This window comes from Desmodus rotundus, chromosome 10 (genome assembly GCF_022682495.2).
Source record: "Desmodus rotundus isolate HL8 chromosome 10, HLdesRot8A.1, whole genome shotgun sequence".
In the NCBI taxonomy this organism is placed as follows: Eukaryota; Metazoa; Chordata; class Mammalia; order Chiroptera; family Phyllostomidae; genus Desmodus; species Desmodus rotundus.
The window spans coordinates 105585040-105602769 of record NC_071396.1 but is presented as its reverse complement, the minus strand read 5'-3'; the positions used below and the strand labels follow the sequence as shown (position 1 = coordinate 105602769).

The 17730-nt window shown below is 44.3% G+C and overlaps 1 protein-coding gene across 1 annotated transcript; it reads left to right on the top strand.

Moving 5' to 3' along the window:
* Nucleotides 1–4111: 4111 nt before the first annotated feature.
* Nucleotides 4112–11571, top strand: SERPINB3 (serpin family B member 3). Its single transcript, XM_024580551.3, has 8 exons — nt 4112–4223; nt 4840–5030; nt 5580–5636; nt 6879–7007; nt 7297–7414; nt 8476–8618; nt 8911–9066; nt 10710–11571. The coding sequence occupies exons 2-8, from the start codon at nt 4866–4868 to the stop codon at nt 11112–11114; spliced, it is 1173 nt and encodes a 390-aa protein (XP_024436319.2). The 5' UTR covers nt 4112–4223; nt 4840–4865; the 3' UTR covers nt 11115–11571.
* Nucleotides 11572–17730: the final 6159 nt, after the last annotated feature.

Sequence of the window (17730 nt, the reverse complement as noted above, 5' to 3'; positions counted from 1 at the left end):
ATTACAATAGGACTGACTATGTTCCCTGCACTGCACTTCACATCCCCATCACTATTCTGTAACTACCAGTCTGTGCTTCTCAGGTCTTCACTTTCTTTACCCAGTTCCCTCAACCTCCTCCCCTCTGGCAGCCATCAGTCTGTCCTCTGTAGCTCTATGAGTCTGTTTCTTTTTTGTTTGTTCGTTTATATTGTTCCTTCGATTCCACATATAAGTGAGATCATATGGTACTTGTCTTTCTCTGAGTGCCTTTTTTCACTTAACGCCCTCAAGGTCCAGCCACACTGTCCCGATGATGACATTCCTGATGTGCTGGGACTAGAGACCCTGCTCTTGGCTGATGCCTGAGGACCCCATGGCAGTAACGAATGTCGGAGGGAGGAAGAGAAATCAGGACCCTCATACACATTCCCATCACGCTCTGGTGGGACTGGAAGGCAGTCTTGTTCTATGATCACACAGATGGCATCTGATAATAATTTTGTAAGTAATTAAAAATGTAAAACCCCAAACTCAGAGTTAATGGAGAACAAATTGGAAGTTGCCAGAGGTGGGGCATAGGAGTGGGCAAAGTGGTAAAGGTAGCCAAAGTATACACTTCCAGTTATAAGAAAAATAAAACTTTGTCGGAATCAGTGTTTCCTAAATGGGTCCCAGAGACGGCTAGCCCAATAAATTAAATTTGTTAAAAAGTGTGAAACGTTTGGAAAGTTCCGCATGCCTTGTCTCCTTCTTGGAAAGGTACAACGAACTTCAGGATGGGAGGGCTCTGAGAAGTCCCATAACAAAAGAGTTTGTTTAACTCTGTATAGCTCAGTGGTTTGACCTCAGAATTATCCCCAACTCTTTTCTCTCTGCCATCTCTTGACATTTCATTAAACAGTTGTGCTGTCTCAAAAAAAAAAAAAAAAAAAAAAAAGAATGAATGAAAGAGAAAGAAGACCTGAGATGTAATGGACAGAATGATGAGTTTAGTCAATAATAATACTACATGATATATTTGAAGGTTGCTAAGAGAGTACACCTTAAAAGTTCTCATTATAAGAAAAATTTATAACACTGTGGTAATGGATGCTAACTAAATTTATTGTGGCAATTGAGGCAGGGGAGTAGGAAGCTGGGAAAATTCCTTGGCAAGGGGAATGGGGAAACTGAGACAGACAGCTAAACAAACTGGTCAGGCAATTCACAGCCAGCTGCAGGTCACCAGGGTGGAAGGTCCAGGAGCTTAGCAAGGGGCAAAACTGGTGTCCGACCTCACCCCCAGGGTAGCCTTTCCTCCCCTAGCATATTGCTGGTCACGTGGTGTAGACCCCCTGACCTTTCATATCAGGGGTCATGTGTTCTGACTCTCCCTTGACCTTTCCTACCTGGAGATAACATCTAGGCCTCAGCTGTTACTTCAGCTGCAGGAGCAGAAAAGCAGCAAAACCAGGCTTGCAATGCTAGGACCAGCGGGGATGACTAGTAACCGCGGGCCCCCCCCCCCCCCCCCCCCCCCCCGCGGCTGACCAATCAGCAGAGACCCTGAAAGGACGCACCTGGGAGAGCTGATGCATATTCTGTTGCGATCTCCCCTGAGACCTGCCCTAAAATCCCCACCTTTGGAAAGCAGATAAAACCCCTTAAGACAAAGAAGCCAGCATTTCACCCTCCTTGGGGCACACCCACTCCAATCTCTCATTAGGGTGAATTTTCCTTCTCTTACTCTAGAGATATACAAAACGGGAGCAGCGGGCAGCTGCAGCTCATCCCGGGCTAATCCCCCTGAACCTGTCTAAGTCCCCCCTTTCTCTGACTTCCCAGGGAAGTAACAGCAGCTCTGCCTTGGCTCAACTCTTTCGTGTAACATTTCTAGAGAGCCAAAACAGCCCCGCCTAGGCTCTCTCCTATTATTTCTTCTATGCTAAGCCCTTCCTTCTCTCACTGTCCCCAGCTTTAAAGAACGTACTCTCAAAATCACCTGGACTTGTGTTGTGAAATCCTTCCTGCACTAAGTCGAGAACCCACACACCACAGCCGGCCCTGCCCATCGGTGACAGCAATCATTTTGCAAAGTACACATAGAGCAAATCTTTGTGTGTGATTACCTAAAACTAATGCAACGTTATATATCAGTTATATCTCAATTTTTAAAAAGAACATAAACAAAGAAATTTGTACACGAGAGCTCCTATCAGCAGTACTCACAATGTCCAAAATGTGGACACAACGAAAATGTCCATTGATTCGTGAGTGGTTAAAAACACTGTGTTATAAACTATATTATGTAGCCATAAAAAGAAAAGAAGCACTAATACATGCTACAATGTGGGTGGACCTTGAAAATATACTAAATGAATGCAGCCCGATCGAAAGGGCCACATATTATGCAATTTATAGAAAATGTCCAGAATAGATGAATTCATAAATTTGGGAGGAAGGGACAGCTGTGTGCGGGGTTTCTGTGACGCGTGATAAAATCATCCTGGAATTAGCTTATGGTGATGCTTGCACAACCTTGTGAAGATACTAAAACACAGTGACTTGTACATTTTCTAAAGGTGAGCCTTATGCCATATGAATGATATTTCGAAAAGTCAGTCCACAGGACAGACATCACTACCCCCATGGTATGTGGACTGGAGGTCAGGAATGGCAGCCTCTGGCCCCGGCCAGGCCTTGGGCACAGTGTGCTCTGGGGAAAAACAATTTCCTTCTTAGTTCCCTTCCCTCTCAAAGTCATTCATTCCTACTAAACTCCAGCTGGACAGAGCTGTGTGGGGAACGGGAGGGTTAGGCACAATTTGATTCTTTCTCTGAGCTCGGAGGGGGTCACCCCACTCCATTCACCACACATTGCCCATGGTTGCCTCTAGATTGAACCCTAAAAGGGGGACTGAAAGCTAGGCCACCTCTCCTGGTAACTATGGGGCCTAAGGGAGAAGTGGGGACTTAGTATTTGACACATGCCTGCGCCCTTCGGATTCTGTGTGAAGACATTTTCTCTATCGTGAGTGCTGAGAAGAGTTTTCTTTATGGAAACACGAGGGAATGCCTCGTTTGAAGCCCCAAGTCTGCCCAACATAGTGCGGGTAGTGGACATGCCATTCCTGAGCCAGGTTACCTGCCTGGATATCTCTCCTGGGCAGTTCACCACCCATAGAAACCTGGGCTTCTGTTCAACGGCTCTGCACCTCAGTTCTATCACCCGTGAAGTGGGTATTACAAAGAGACCTGCTCCATGGGTTATGAAAGGCCTAAGTGGGCAAATACATAACCCAGCTCATACGCATCAACGGTTTTTAATATGATTCTGCCTCTGGGAACACCATGCCCACAAAGAGAATAAGGCTCCAGTGACAACAAAATTAACCACGCCATCCAATGAACAGCTTTTTCTCAGTTTTTTTTGACAGGCAGGTGACTCCATGCTCCAGCCCATGGATCTGAAGCCGGTGTGCTAAAGGGCAGGGTGCCAGAGACGTGTGATGATCCCAGCAGCTGAAACAACTTGTTTTTCTTTCGTGGCTGTGTCAGAAATAGCACACAAAATGGTCCACTTGTATCAATGGTCGTTGTCATTGCGAGCACGCTAACCCTGCGAGGTCACTGAGTCTCCCACTAACCTGGGAGAAGAGGGGAAACCTGGGATGGGATGCGGGGGTCACAGGAAGCTACAGCCTTCAGGGGAAGGCAGAGGATTGCTGCCCTCCACATATTGCTCAACACCTTGTCAGAATTCAAGCTGTTTCCCCGGTTATGCAGAATAACCACCAAGGAAAGAGCTGGCTTGCCCAAGCCCTTTCACAACTTCAACTTGCAAATGTAAGTTTTTGGTTGTTTGGTATTTGAAATGGGCCTGGAAGAATTCACCACCAACAGGAGAAAGGTGTTTTTTTAAGGGTTAGTTCTAGGTGGGTGTAGCTAGGGGAAGGTAAGGAAGATGGGACTTGAACTTTATTCTCATTGGTATCAGCAAGGCACCTGTATGCAAGTCCTATGGTCCAGAGGTGGCCGTGACTGCAGGCCCACGAAAAGGAAGTAGGATAGAACAGTGATCGTGTCTTTACTCATCAAGATTTCGTGCTCATGGGTAAGAGCTGGTCTGGTTGAGAAACCAAGTGTTGGATTATTTGCAATAGCAACTATTCAAAGGCGGGGCAGGAGAGGTGTATATATTCAGGATCTCACCCTTCACCACACACAGACTCCCTGCCCACCTCCTTCCTCCAGGAACACAGGTAAGTGCTCCAGCTGCTCCAGCTGCCCCAGCTTAGCAACATGAATTGTTTGGAAATAATAGCAATTGTGTGTTTTCCATTATGCATGTATTGAAATATTTCATTCTGAATGAGGGGATTTTACTTACTCTGCCAGGGCAAAATGCCAACACCTTCTTCATCTGGATTTGTCCTTGAACAAATTTATTTCCCAGTAAAACAAACTCGCTCTTAGGAGCATTTGTGGAGAGTGGCAACCCCATAGCCTTGAAGGAAAAGGCAGAGAGGTGCCTTGGGACAACTGGCTGGGTGTTGTCCACATGGACTGTGACTTTGTCCACATGGACCGTGACCTCGGCACCTGTTATGAAGCCTTTTCTACACAGACACAGTGCAGCCAATTACAAAGGAAAGATAAAGATGTTCTCTTACTTTCTCATAAAACGCTCAAAGTAATCATTGTGCTAGTCTTCTAATTATGAAATTATTATAGAAGGTGTGAGAAGTAAAAAGAGCAACTTAGGTTGCCAGAATCCTAAAACCCAAATATAAGTAATTTCTTTAAGAAAAATTCATCACACACAGTAACCCTCTGTTTGGTGAAGTCACTCTGTAACAAATCTGCTGCTTTATCCAGGAGCACCGGTTCACACCAACAGCATCATGAAATCCCTCAGTGAAGCAAATACCCGCTTCGCATATGATCTGTTCCAACAGCTGAGAAAATCAGAGAAGAAAAATATCTTCTATTCTCCACTCAGTGTCTCAGCAGCCATATCCATGACTTACTTAGGGGCCCAAGAAAACACTGCATCACAAATTCAGAAGGTATGTGTCAGTTTTCTTTATGCTGACCAGCTGGGGCTGGTCCCTCTGTTGGCTTGTGCACAGAGATGGCCACAGGCCTGGCTGTCCCCATGGGTAGCACAGGAGGAGCAAGTATTCCCATGACTGGCCCAACTGCTTCCTTGTGCCTAGACTTCCTCTGGGAGCTGGGCTAACCCTCTACCATTGCCCAACAACCAGAGGGGAGGCTTAAGTGAAGAATTATGGGTAGAAGGGATGCATTGACTGAAATCCATGGGAAACATCATCACATGTGTCCTCAGCAATGAATGAATATGAATTGGATTCTTTGAAGTGGTTGGTTCTAACCCAGCTTGGTTATGTTTTCTCAAGGAGCAAACGTGTACACTAAAGTTTTCTTTATTCGTTTTTCTTTGTTTAGGTTTGGTTTGGGGGTTTCCTTTTCTTTTTTAGTTCAGAGTTTAGTTTTTGTTTTCTTCCATTCTTTGGGGTTTTTTTCCTATTAATTTCCTCTGATGTAGACAGATCTTTTGAATAAGGTTTTCTTGTCCCACTTCCTGTCTGTTCCAGGCTCTTCACTTGAATGAAGTCACGGAGAACACAAAAGGAGGAGCCGCAACGGTTGATGTGAGTCACCCAGCACTTGGGTCTAGAAGGAGCAAACGCTATCCGAGAGAGTCATTGTTGTTTAAACTGGGAATTTCGCATAAACTGTCAAAAGTCCATTTCTTAGGGGAAATCTTGGGCAAGATAGACTGGACGAGCAGCATTGCTTTGTATTCCATGTGACATATTTATTTATTTCATATTTTTGTTTTCCCGAGGGGAGGTCAGCATTGTGATTAAGAGCATAGGCTCTGCAACCAAAATGCCAGCTTCACATTTCTGCTCTGCTGTTCACACCTGGTGGCTGTTGGCAACGTACAACTGCGCTGAGCCATGAATTTAGGGGCCATAAAAGATCTGCCTCTATTCATGGAAATATATTCAAAACATTGCAATCGTGCCTGAATTACAGGAAACCTTGGTAGAAATGTGTTATTACTATTATAGAATAACAATAATTCTATAATCATAATAACAGTGCTAAAAATAACAATTCCAATTAACTCAAAAATGGGGTTAAGAAAATAAAGGTACATCCGAGTATTTGGGGGAAATGATTCTGTGAGATATATGGCTCATAGCTTTAATAGTTCAAAACTCTAAACTAGCAAGTGGAAGGTTCTGGATTCAGATAAGCCTCGTTTCAAAAATTGGCTCTGTGACATTATATCTCCTTGGAGAAGTGATTTAACTCTCTGTGCTTCTTGTTTTCGGCTGAATTAGACTAAAGACCCAGAGACAGGGACGTTAAAGCCCTTACTAATGCACCAGGCACACACCGTTCCTACTCTTGGGCTATAACCACTATGAATCAAGAGCATAGGCCACATAGGGTCTTAGGCGCTAATACTGCCGAGCAGTGTACTAGGGCTTCATGTCAGAGCATATTAAAATATACAAGGTCAGCATTCTCATACCACTGAGGGCTGTTAGAACTGACATATGGTCCAGTCCTTAAGGAGCTTAAGTTTAGCTGGAAAGCTAAGCTGAACCACTGAACCCATCAAAACACAACCCAATAGTGACATGGTGCTGCCTCTGTAGTTCACGGGAGAAAAGAGCAGTAAGAAAAACTTTCCGAATGATTCAGTGGAGGGATTAGGAAGGATATTTGAGGTACAATACACTGCAAGTCGGAGGATAACACCACCAGTCACCCCTGGGGCTGTCAAACGTTAGCTGCGGCTCAACAGAGGTTAAGTACATGGCTGTAGCACTTCCGTTGGCAGAGAATTCAGCAAGCTCACTTTTTGATGTTTGAAGGTTAAAAAGTCGGGGATCGTGCACCAGCAATTTCAAGAGCTTCTGACTGAACTAAGTAAGTCCTCCAATGCCTATGAGCTACACCTTGCCAACAGGCTCTACGCAGAAAAGAAGTTTACGTTTCTTCAGGTAAGTTTCACGGGTCTGCCACACCTCCCATCTGCATCCTGGATCCTCGGTCCCCAGTGACCAAACTGGGGGCAGTGAGTCCCTTGAGCTTGGCTGACCCACCTGGGACTGTTTACTCAGGATGTGTCTAGACCCCCACCACAGCCCTGTCCCCCACAATGTCCCCGAGCCCGAGTGGGTTTAGGGGTGATTTTACGTACTGTATTTGGTCATGATTGCACATAATTTAATTCAGGGATACACAGTTCCTGATAAATTAATCGCCCCTTTCTTCCTTCCCACATCAAAGGAATACATGGACAGTGTTAACAAATTTTACCTAGCCAGTGCGGAAACTGTTGATTTTGTAAATGCTGCAGAAGAAAGCCGAAAGATGATTAATTCCTGGGTGGAAAGCCAAACGAAAGGTATAGTATGAGAGGGTCACCCATGAAAAGCCACCACTCAGGGTGCATGCACTGCGTGCCTGGCACTATGTGGGGTACCAGGATGGGGGGTTCAGTGAGTTCACAGAGAGGCTGCAGGAGGGCACCGCAGATGGTGGGATGGTCCAAGTTCATATGGAGAGAAACAAGGGGACCCAAGAGAGCACATAGGAGCAGCTACATGGAAACACAGCTAGAGACTGATGGCATCTTTGTGGACCCCAAGTCTCTGCTCAGATCCCATCTTGGGTTCGTATCTATTACTTTAAATCAGAGGCTTAACTTCTGGATTACGATCCTTAAGGGAAAATACTAGAAATGGGGCCCTTGTCCTTTGTTAACTAGAAAACAAACGGCTTTCCTATAAATTCCCTTTTGCCACCTGTCTAGCCCACTTGGCCACCCCCACAGTTTCTTTCCCAACCACAGCAGAAAGCTTGACGAGGTCTCCATCCTACGAACCCTGTCCTCCCTGCCACCTGCAGTCTAGGTTAAACCTGCAGCAATTCAACGTGGGGAAGGAAGAGGACCCCCAGGGGATGGTGGCTGCCTGCCCTGAGCATGTGTTTGAGATCACCAAGCTCATGTCCTTCGTCCTAAAGAACATTCAGGCCCCATTTCTTCTCAGTAGTGAGCCTAAATTTGAAAAAATAGAAAGGCAGGACGGAAGAAAAGAAGAAGAAAATGGGAAGGTGGAAGAAAGAACAGAGAAAGAGAAGGAATAGGGAAGGGAGGGAGGAAATGCCTGTGTTGGAAGTGTAGCTCAAACTAGCTCACCAGTATTCCGTGTGAGAAGACTGAAGGCACCCACGGAGACCCTGAGCACCTTCCAAACCATCAGGTGGGGTGCTGTCTCTTCCATGGGGAAGACTCCACCAGGCTGGGGCCGTGAAGAGAGCTGTACCTCGTGTGGTCTTTGTCCACAGAATCTCTAACGTGGTGACTTGTGTGAATAACTAATGATCACTTGAGCTTTCAAAGCATCTTCCAGATAAACCACATGTACCTTTCATGACAGACCTTTGTTTTTCTTTCTTTTGTAGAAAAAATCCAGGACCTCTTTCCCGAAGACTCTTTTAACAGCACCACCGTTCTGGTTCTAGTGAACGCCATCTATTTCAAAGGGCAGTGGAATGAAAAATTTGACCCAAAATTAACAGAGCAGGGTGAATTTTGGCTGAACAAGGTATTGCCTATTATTTATTTCTAGAATGAAACATAGCTACACATGGAATGTTCCATTTCAACACATAATTGATGAATGTACAACTGCAGGTAGAAAATAGAATTCGACACGGCTGTCTTTTCTTTTTATTTTATTTAGTGAGGAGCACTTAAAGAAACTCATCTCTCCAATTCACAAATGTCCCAGGTTATCTCTTAGAAAAAAGGATAAGTTTGGTATCTCAATAATATGATCTTTTCTTCTTTAACTGACGTCTCCCTTGGCATTTGTTCACTGCACCAACTTCCTGCAGGACACAAGCAAGCCTGTGCAGATGATGAAACAAGAGGGTCACTTTAGCTTCACCGAGCTGGAGGACGTGCCAGCTAAGATCCTGGAGATACCCTACAAAGGCAAAGACCTGAGCATGGTGTTGCTGCTGCCCAATGAAATAGATGGTCTTCAGCAGGTAAACGCCTGTGCCTTTGATTCTTCCTTCTATCGCCTGCTGTCCTAGTAGGACAGCACTTGTGAGGGCTGTGCGTGGAGGCTGCGCTCCCAGCTCGTGGGTGGTGTCCAATGGGGCTCAAGAACTATTACATTGTTTCTTCTCAGCACACAGCCCAAGGAGAACCTGGCATTCTGTCATGTTCCAACATAAAAAAATAAGTGAATAAATATCTTAAGTATCACACTGTGATATGGAGGAAGATAATAGAAAACTTTAACATCACAGATCCTGTTCATATTCGGATGAAACCATGAGTGTTAGTTCAGAAAAATACGGATATACGTACCTTAGCACACACATGGGAGATTTCATAACCATAAGAACCTCTGTTGTATTGCAGCTTATTCATTTGAAGACACAAAAACTTTGTGTATTAAGACTTTGATGTAGGTGACATGTGGAAAATATATGCAAGTTCCCATAAATCAAAGCAAGCAAAGCAAAACACCAGCGGATAGCATTTTGCATCCTGAATCACAGTGGGTTCGTGGACAGTAGTAGACAAGGAGATTTATCTTGATGTTCACTTTTCAATTTAGAAGTAGTCTACCCCTAGGAGGAGCTCAAAGTCATTTGGAGTCTCATTCTTGTGAGGAAAAAAAAAGGGGGGTGGGATTTTTCTCTTAGCCTTGTTATAATGCTTAAAGAGAATGTGTAAAAATATCAAGAACATCTGTCATATTGAGGACATTCCAAAACTGGCCATCTGCAATTACTACAATAGCCAGTGATGCTGCTGAAGTTGCAGTGAACTTGTCACACTCAAAATGTACTATATAGTGTGGGGACACTGGCCACGAGAAGCCCTCAGGGACCGTCATGTGGGGGGGATATATAAACAGCCATAACAATCTTGGGCCTCCCACTCAGCAATCTTCCTCGCCAGTGACATCAGGAACCTCAGTCCTGGGACCCACCCTACACTGACAAGTCCAAACAAGGCAAAAGCTTTGGAATCAAAGTAGCTCAAAATAATGAAAAGTTCAAAACAAGAAACAATGGTGCAGCTTTGCATTGCCAATAGTGTAGCTAAGGACTGGCACATAGTGATGGCTTAAAAAATATTAATTACCTAAAAATATATGTTGACTATCAATCTAATGGTATTATTGTACAACAATTTAAACCTGATTAGAGAAATATATAGCTATATGGAAAATGTTTACAAATAATTCAAGCAACAAAAAAAGAATGAAAGTAAGTTATATGTTATAAATTGTAAAAAAAAAAAAAATGTACAAAAGGACATTAACCAGAAAAGACTATTTAAAATTGAAACATGCAGTGGATAGGCAGTTAAGAAATGGAAATGTATAGTTCATCTTTTACAAAATAATCTTATTTAATGGTCCTGTTGTTTTTTTATATATTTATACATGTATACATATACACATGTATACATATACATATACCTACATACATATATAAAATACAGAAGATTCAGTTTATTAGACACAATATATAGATATCTTACTATGTATTACATAATATGTAACTGAATCTCCTGTACTTCTATTTGCTGTAACATTTCAATCCAATGTTAAACGGTGTTCAGTGTCCACTGAGAATTGAGTCACCTGTTAGGTTTTTCATCGTTACAGCTGGAAGACAAACTCACCGCTGACAAATTAATAGAGTGGATGAGCTCACAGAATAAGAGCATGAGAAATGTGAATTTGCACCTCCCTCGCTTCAAAGTGGAAGAGAGCTACAACCTGGAGGGCGTGATGAGCGCCCTGGGCATGGTGGACGCCTTCAGTCCACTGGATGCCGACTTCTCCGGCATGACAGAAGGCCGGCGGCTCGTGATGTCCAAAATCCGGCACAAGTCCTTTGTGGAGGTGACAGAGGAGGGCACAGAGGCCGCAGCTGCTTCTGGCATCGTAATAAAAAAATTATCAGCACCACTTTATGAAAGTTTCCGTTGCGACCACCCATTCCTGTTCTTCATCAAGCACAACAAGAGTAATAGCATCCTCTTCTTTGGCAGAGTCTCTTCCCCTTAGACCCATTGGCTGCCGCTGTGGCCTCGTGGGCACATGCACAGAGCAAATCCAGCCCCCAAGTTGCAGGGAATGGGAGCTCTTTGGTTTTCCACTCCCACCTTCCCAGCATCATTGGGAATGGGGTGCTTGAAACATAATCTCTCTCTCCCTCTCTCTCTCTCTCTCTCTCTCTCTCTCTCTCTCTCTCTCTTTCTCCCTCTCTCTCCAAATGGCATGTAAATGTACTTTATTTCCCTACAATAATTCTATCTTTGGGACAAAAAGGATATTTCAAGACACTAGCTTCTAAATTTAAAGTAGTATGTCTGTTGTCACAAAAATTGTATCTGCTATTCAAATGTATTAACCTTACACCTACATTTGTTCAAATGCAGGTGATACCTGGGACCCTTGCATGTCTAACCTTCTTTGATTTTATGAAATGCATTATCAATAAAATGATGACCTATTCATGTTATTTGTTGCTTTTTCTTCATCAAAGATGAAAGTCAAGTCTCACAAACTGTCTCATTGTATAAATCAGGGTCCCCAACCCCCGGGCCGCAGACCATTACGGGTTCCTGGCCTGTTAGGAACCTGCCCACAAGCAGATCTTGCCTAAGCTCCTCCTCCTGTCTCCCCTGCTCCCCCACCTCCATCCACAAGCAAAACTTGACAGAGCCCCACCTCTGCCCCACCACCATTCCACAGTGGGGTTAACGAAACTCGCCTGAGCTCTGGCTCCTGTTCCCCATCTCCCATCTTCCAGGAAACTGGTCCACATGTGGTGCAAAAAGGTTGGGGACCACTGGTATAAATGAAAGGACATACATGAAGCGACACTACCCTCTTCTGGGAAAAACCCACATATAATCTTGTCACTCCATCAGAACAGGGCTCCGTCAGAATTACGTGTGCCTTTTACCTACAGCACACACCTGTGATGAATGAATGAATGCCAAGTCATTCCCTTTAAGTCACCCAGGAGCCTCTCATTCCATCTACAGGGATTCATTCTATTTCTATTACAAAAAACATAAAAATCCAAGAATGTATCATCTGCCTCACTCTGTGCCAGTGCAGTATAGGCCATTTAACAATTATTCTGCACCTACTATGTACCATGCTGGATTAGGCAGTGGGTTCTTGATATAGAGTGGAGGGAAGGAAGGAAGGCTGGCTCCCAAAGGCCAGACTAGGGGAACCAAATTCAGCACACAGGCAGGCCAGAATTCAGAAAAAAATGCCATAATGTTGAGGATCAAGACAGAGTTCAAGTTCTGGAACTGTAGCAGCAGTGTGAACGTAACATACACATGTAAGCACCCAACATCAGTCAGGAAATAGCTAGTGGGCAGGCAGAAAGCTAGAACTCCACAAAACTTAAGGATCGCATAAACCAGGCCTGTCACACTCATTTACACCGGGGGCCACATCAGCCTCACGGTTGCCTTCAAAGGGCCAAATGCAAGTTCAACTCCTTAACTGTTAAGGAGTAGTTACATTGCTACAGTCCTAAAATTACGTTCGGCCCTTTGAAGGCAACTGTGAGGCTGATGTGGCCCCCAGTGAAAACAAGTTTGACACCCCTGCCATAAACCATTGCGGGGAGGAGGGGGGTATGAGAGGACTAAATGGTAATGGGGGAAAAATACAATAAATATTAATTCAGAAATAAATAAATAAATGGGGAAAAACCAAAAACATAACATTTTTATTTTATACAGGAAAAAAACCTCAGAAATTCGGGGAAGACATTTTGCAATAGACCCAGAGACCAGGACTCAGTAAAGGTTTTGCCCTTCCAAGTGGCTTCCCAGAGGGCGGGGCCGTCCCAGGGCATAGAAACCCAGGCACAGGCCCTTGTCTTCTAGAGTCTCAACATCCAAGACTGTATCGTCTCTGTCCCTGCTAATTATCACCCTAACGGGTGGAAACCAGGAACACTCATATTCCAAAATAGCACCTAAGATGATTCACATTGCATTTGAGATGAAGAATGCACTTGCTTCCTTCCTAAGAAGGAAGTTTACACTGATATTTCATGCCTAACAATAACTTTAAGGAAAGAAAAGCTTGCATTTTTTTTTTGAGTACTCTGTAAGTTCAATAGTGATCCGACTGAAGTTCACCTTGTGCTAACTTGCACGTGAAAAATGGAGGGTTGTCTGCAGGTTCACCGCCCTGCAGCAGTGTTTATTCCAGGGGCTGCACATCGATGACCTTGAAGGCAATGCCAAGGCAGCTGCTGCAGAGGATGCTGGACTCTGCATGCCAGGACTGATGAAGCCCATCACAGCACTGGGCTCGTTCTTCAGAGCATGCCCCGGATTGCACAAATGGTGGCACTGGGAAGGTCATCCTCGCCATCCCCAAACCGCACCCTCCAAATGTACGTCTGCACAAATAAGGCAGTTAGACCAGTGCTCAGAGGTCCTGGGATCTTCTGCCGATCCCTGGAGGAAGGCGTGGAATGGATGTTCACTTTAGAACCAATTACTCTGCCCACACCTCTTGCAGTGAAAGCTTCTGGGTGTGGCGATGAGATAAAATTTGCCTGGAGAAGCAGAAGGCATAACAAATATAGGATCAAAAGTAAATATTTTCAAAACCCAGGGATTATTCAGAGTGAGTTTAGTGAGTCAGAGCTTTTGAGCACCCTTGCTGGGCTCAATAGACGCACTGTGCGCACTCACCTCCGAACACGGATGTAGAAATCAGTGTAAACCAAACAGTGAGGAAGGACAATGCCTCTCTCACCAGGAATCCCCTAACAGTTTAGAACTGATGAAGTAACAGCTCAGAGCCTAACATGGTGGCTAAGGACAGGGTGGCCACGATTTGGTTTGCGTTAGAGGATGCTACTGTTGCTGTTGGTGACGACGACAGTGATAATGACCGTGGCAACAATATGATGGAGATGGCAAAGAAAATGGCAGCCAACATCCATCAGATGCATACCGTGCTCCAGTTTCTTTAATAAATGTGCATACTATGTACCCTCGCAATAGCTCAATAAAAGAGGAACTCTTGTAAAACCAACGTTGAACACAAAGAAACTGAAGCTCAAGAAGTTGAAACAAACCAAGGCCATACATCTATTTCCAAAGCCCAGATTTATATTCAGTTTGTCCATCCCTAAGTTGGCACACAAGAGGAAGATTTAGAAATGGACAGGAATGAAATTTTGTTGTTGTTGCTAAAGTGGTTGACCATAATTCCCTCTGTATGTCTGGATTAATTATTTTCCATTATAATTAGACAGTGGACCATTTCAAGGAGTAGTCACCAATATAATGTCAGAAGTGATATTAGAGGCCATTTATATAATTTTCTTCATGTAAGCAATAAAAAAACAAAATTCCAAAGGAATTAACTGCCATTCTTGAGATCACAGGTAGGTCAGGGTGGAGCTGGGATAGACGTGCGAGCTTCCTGACTGCACACCTGTCATTCTTTACTTTGCTTCCTTCCCCGCCCAGGCAGATACTTCACATTACTTGTTACCCCTCAGACACTGATCTGTTATCCTCCAAGAGCTCTGACTGCACAGGCCTGGGGGTACCCGTTCCCAGATGCATTTGCCCTTGGCCATCAGCAACAAGCCCAGTACTGATTGCACTGGAGTTCATGCCTCACTGATTATGGGCATTAGACACTTCCACTTTTATATTCTCCATCGATAACTTCATTACATGCTGGTTCCATGTCCCCTCAATAAGCTGGTGGTTAGAACGTTGTCTGTAAGATGCGCAGAAACCTTAAACTACTCAGGTTTTGGAACACTTGCATTTTCAGACATTGATCTAGACACTGAGGATGCAAAGATAACCACAGTGAGCAGTGCAGACAGAAAACACAGATACAACAGGGTTAGAAGTACGAAGGAGCCTCACCAAGCTCTCTGGGAGGACAGTGTTTGGCATGAGAATGGTTCTGTGTATCAGTATCTTTCCTCTTCTCTTTCACAAATACTAATAAGCAAGAAGAAGACAAGATGGTGGAGGAGGAGGAGAGGAGCAAGAGAGGAAGGAGAAAGAGAAGAAGGAGAAAAATATCTCTGTAAGTTCCTTTTTCAATAAATTTAGAAGGTAGGTATAATTCATGGTCTCATAATTCATATAAAGGCTGTGTGGGGTTCAGAGCTAGTCACCCAAATATGTGCTTCTGTGGTGTGCGGATTGTTATGAGCTAAAGGCAGCTATAATTGTGGGCTCAGGAGAAACTTCTGCCCTCTGTTGGCTGCCTAGGAGAATTTGAATTGGGGGCCTTGCCTGCCATGAGATATCATCAGAAACAACTTCTTTTCACCTGTCTGTAGGACAGGACAATTTTCTACTTACTAAGCATCTGTTCTTCTTATCCTGAGATGACCCTTTGAAGCTCCCAACTCCTCGAATCTCGTCCCTAGCTCAGGATGTCTTAGAGCCCCATGTTCCCTTCCTGTCCTGAACCTGTGGGGGGGGGGGGGGGGCGGTCCCTGACCCTCTCGTGTATGCGTGTATGTATTAAATTTGGTTAGTCACTACTCTGTCTCAGGTGTACTTACTTGATGATGAGCCCCGCTGTGAGAACCCTGAGGGCAGAGGAAAGCTTGTCCCTCTCCCACAGCTGAGGCTGCACAGGAAGCCCTGGAGCGAGTGAGAAGAAAAACAAGGGGGTTGACCAGAGAGCTCTGCAGCCGCAGATTTCGGAGGGTCTCATCAAAAACACACTTCTCATAGGAAAGAACCTCCCCCTGAATACCGAAAATAGCACAATTTCTCTGGAAATAACTGGCCTGGGGCTTGGGCACTCGGGACCAGCAGCAGGGAAGCTTGGGCGCACAGAGAACATGAGTCACCCGGGAACCACAGAGACTTCCAGATTCTGCTGTGAGGGAGAAAGCTGGAAGGAGTGTTAATTCTACCACTACAGGAAAAAAAAGAAAGAAAAATCTGGATAACACACAAATTCTTAAGCCCATTATTAAGCTGTGGGTGCAAGACCACCACACAGCCTAAAATCTAAGGAAAGACAGTTGTCTCCAAGAAGAGACAGGACTCCAACACTCACTTGCCTGGAGCAGAACATGGGAGGAAGACAGGGCCCCAGACAACTGCTGATGGCCAAGTGTGGGTAGCAGCGGGGTATACAACCCCTAGAAGCCTTAGACTCAGAGGAATTTAGACCCATAGAGGTCCATGGGTGTTCACAAGAGCCACATTGGGCTGGCTGGTAAGGAAGCCCTTGAGCTCCCTCCCTTGGCATCTGCAGGGAAGTGCCAACAAGTCTTGACCAGACACAAGAACGCCCCTCAGCCAAGCCCAAACCCTAACCACAATAAAAGCCTCCTGGAGCTCTGAGGCCAGGCGCCCTGCCATGCTCTCCCCAGAAAGCCTCATCATGCAACTAATCAATCTCTTCATCCCTCCTTGGTTCATCTATGGTGCCATCAGTCTATCCATTCTATCTCCATGGGATGACCACAACATCCCATTATAGGATGTCGATTTTAATGCAATAAACAGATGATGTATCATAGAAGGTATCCTTGAAATCTATGTAATCATATTAACCAATGTCACCCCAATAAATTTAATTAAAAAATAAAAACTCACTGTAAGTATAAGGACACACTTAGGTTAGAATGAAAGGATAGAAAAAGACATACCATGCCAACACTAGTCACATAAAAGCCTGAGCAGTTATATTGTTAGACAAGTCAAATCTCAGCAAGGACCATAACCAGGGATGGGAAGACATTGACACAGAGATCAGTAGAGGAACAGGGGATTCAGAAACAGACCCACACATACATCTGCCACAAAGTCCCCAGGGTGATTAACTCATCGAGGGAAGACTAGTCCTTTTCAACAAATGATGCTGGAACAACTGAATGACCACAGGAGTCACAATGAGCCCCAAGCCTTGCTTAACAATAATTTATTAAAAATAAGTCATAGGTCTAAATGTAAACATTAATGCCATAAATGTTCTAGAAGAAAGCATAGAAGAAAGGCTTAGCAAACTTGAGATATGCAAAACATTTTCAAATAAGACAGAGAAAACACAGAAACCATAAAAGACAAAATTAATGAATTGGACTCTGTTAAAATTTAAAACTGCTTAATGACACCAAAATTAAATTCATAAAGCTGACACAGAACTTTTATTCAGAATATAACAAAAACAATTACAAGTCAATAATAAGAAAACAATTTAATAAAAGTTGGTGAAAACATTGAATAAACACTTTCCAAAGGAAGATGTGCATACGGACAGCACACACATGAAGACCCTCACCACCGTCAGTCATAAGGGAAATGCACAAATTAAAGCCACAATGAGAGGTTTTACACCACTTCACAACTTCACACCACTCGGGTGGGTGTAACGAAGGCCACCAGCCACACCAGCCCCTGGTGAGGGTGCCGAGCAACTGGAATGCTCCTGGGTTGCTCCAAGAGTGGAACCTGGCACAACAGTGTTGGAGAGCATTTTGGCAGTTCTGTATAAATTTCACCATATCATAGGACCCAGCAACTTCACTCCTAGATGCCTACCCAAGAGAAATGAAAACACGTGTCCACACAAAGATGTAGGCACACAAATATGCATCATAGCATTAGGCATAGTAGCCAAACACTGGAAGCCA

Coding starts and splice junctions, on each gene's coding strand:
- SERPINB3 (XM_024580551.3), top strand. CDS start 4,866: ATGAAATCCCTCAGTGAAGCAAATACCCGCTTCGCATATGATCTGTTC. Junction 7,415..8,475: donor GGTGGAAAGCCAAACGAAAG/GTATAGTATGAG, acceptor TTTCTTTTGTAG/AAAAAATCCAGGACCTCTTT. Junction 9,067..10,709: donor AAATAGATGGTCTTCAGCAG/GTAAACGCCTGT, acceptor TCATCGTTACAG/CTGGAAGACAAACTCACCGC.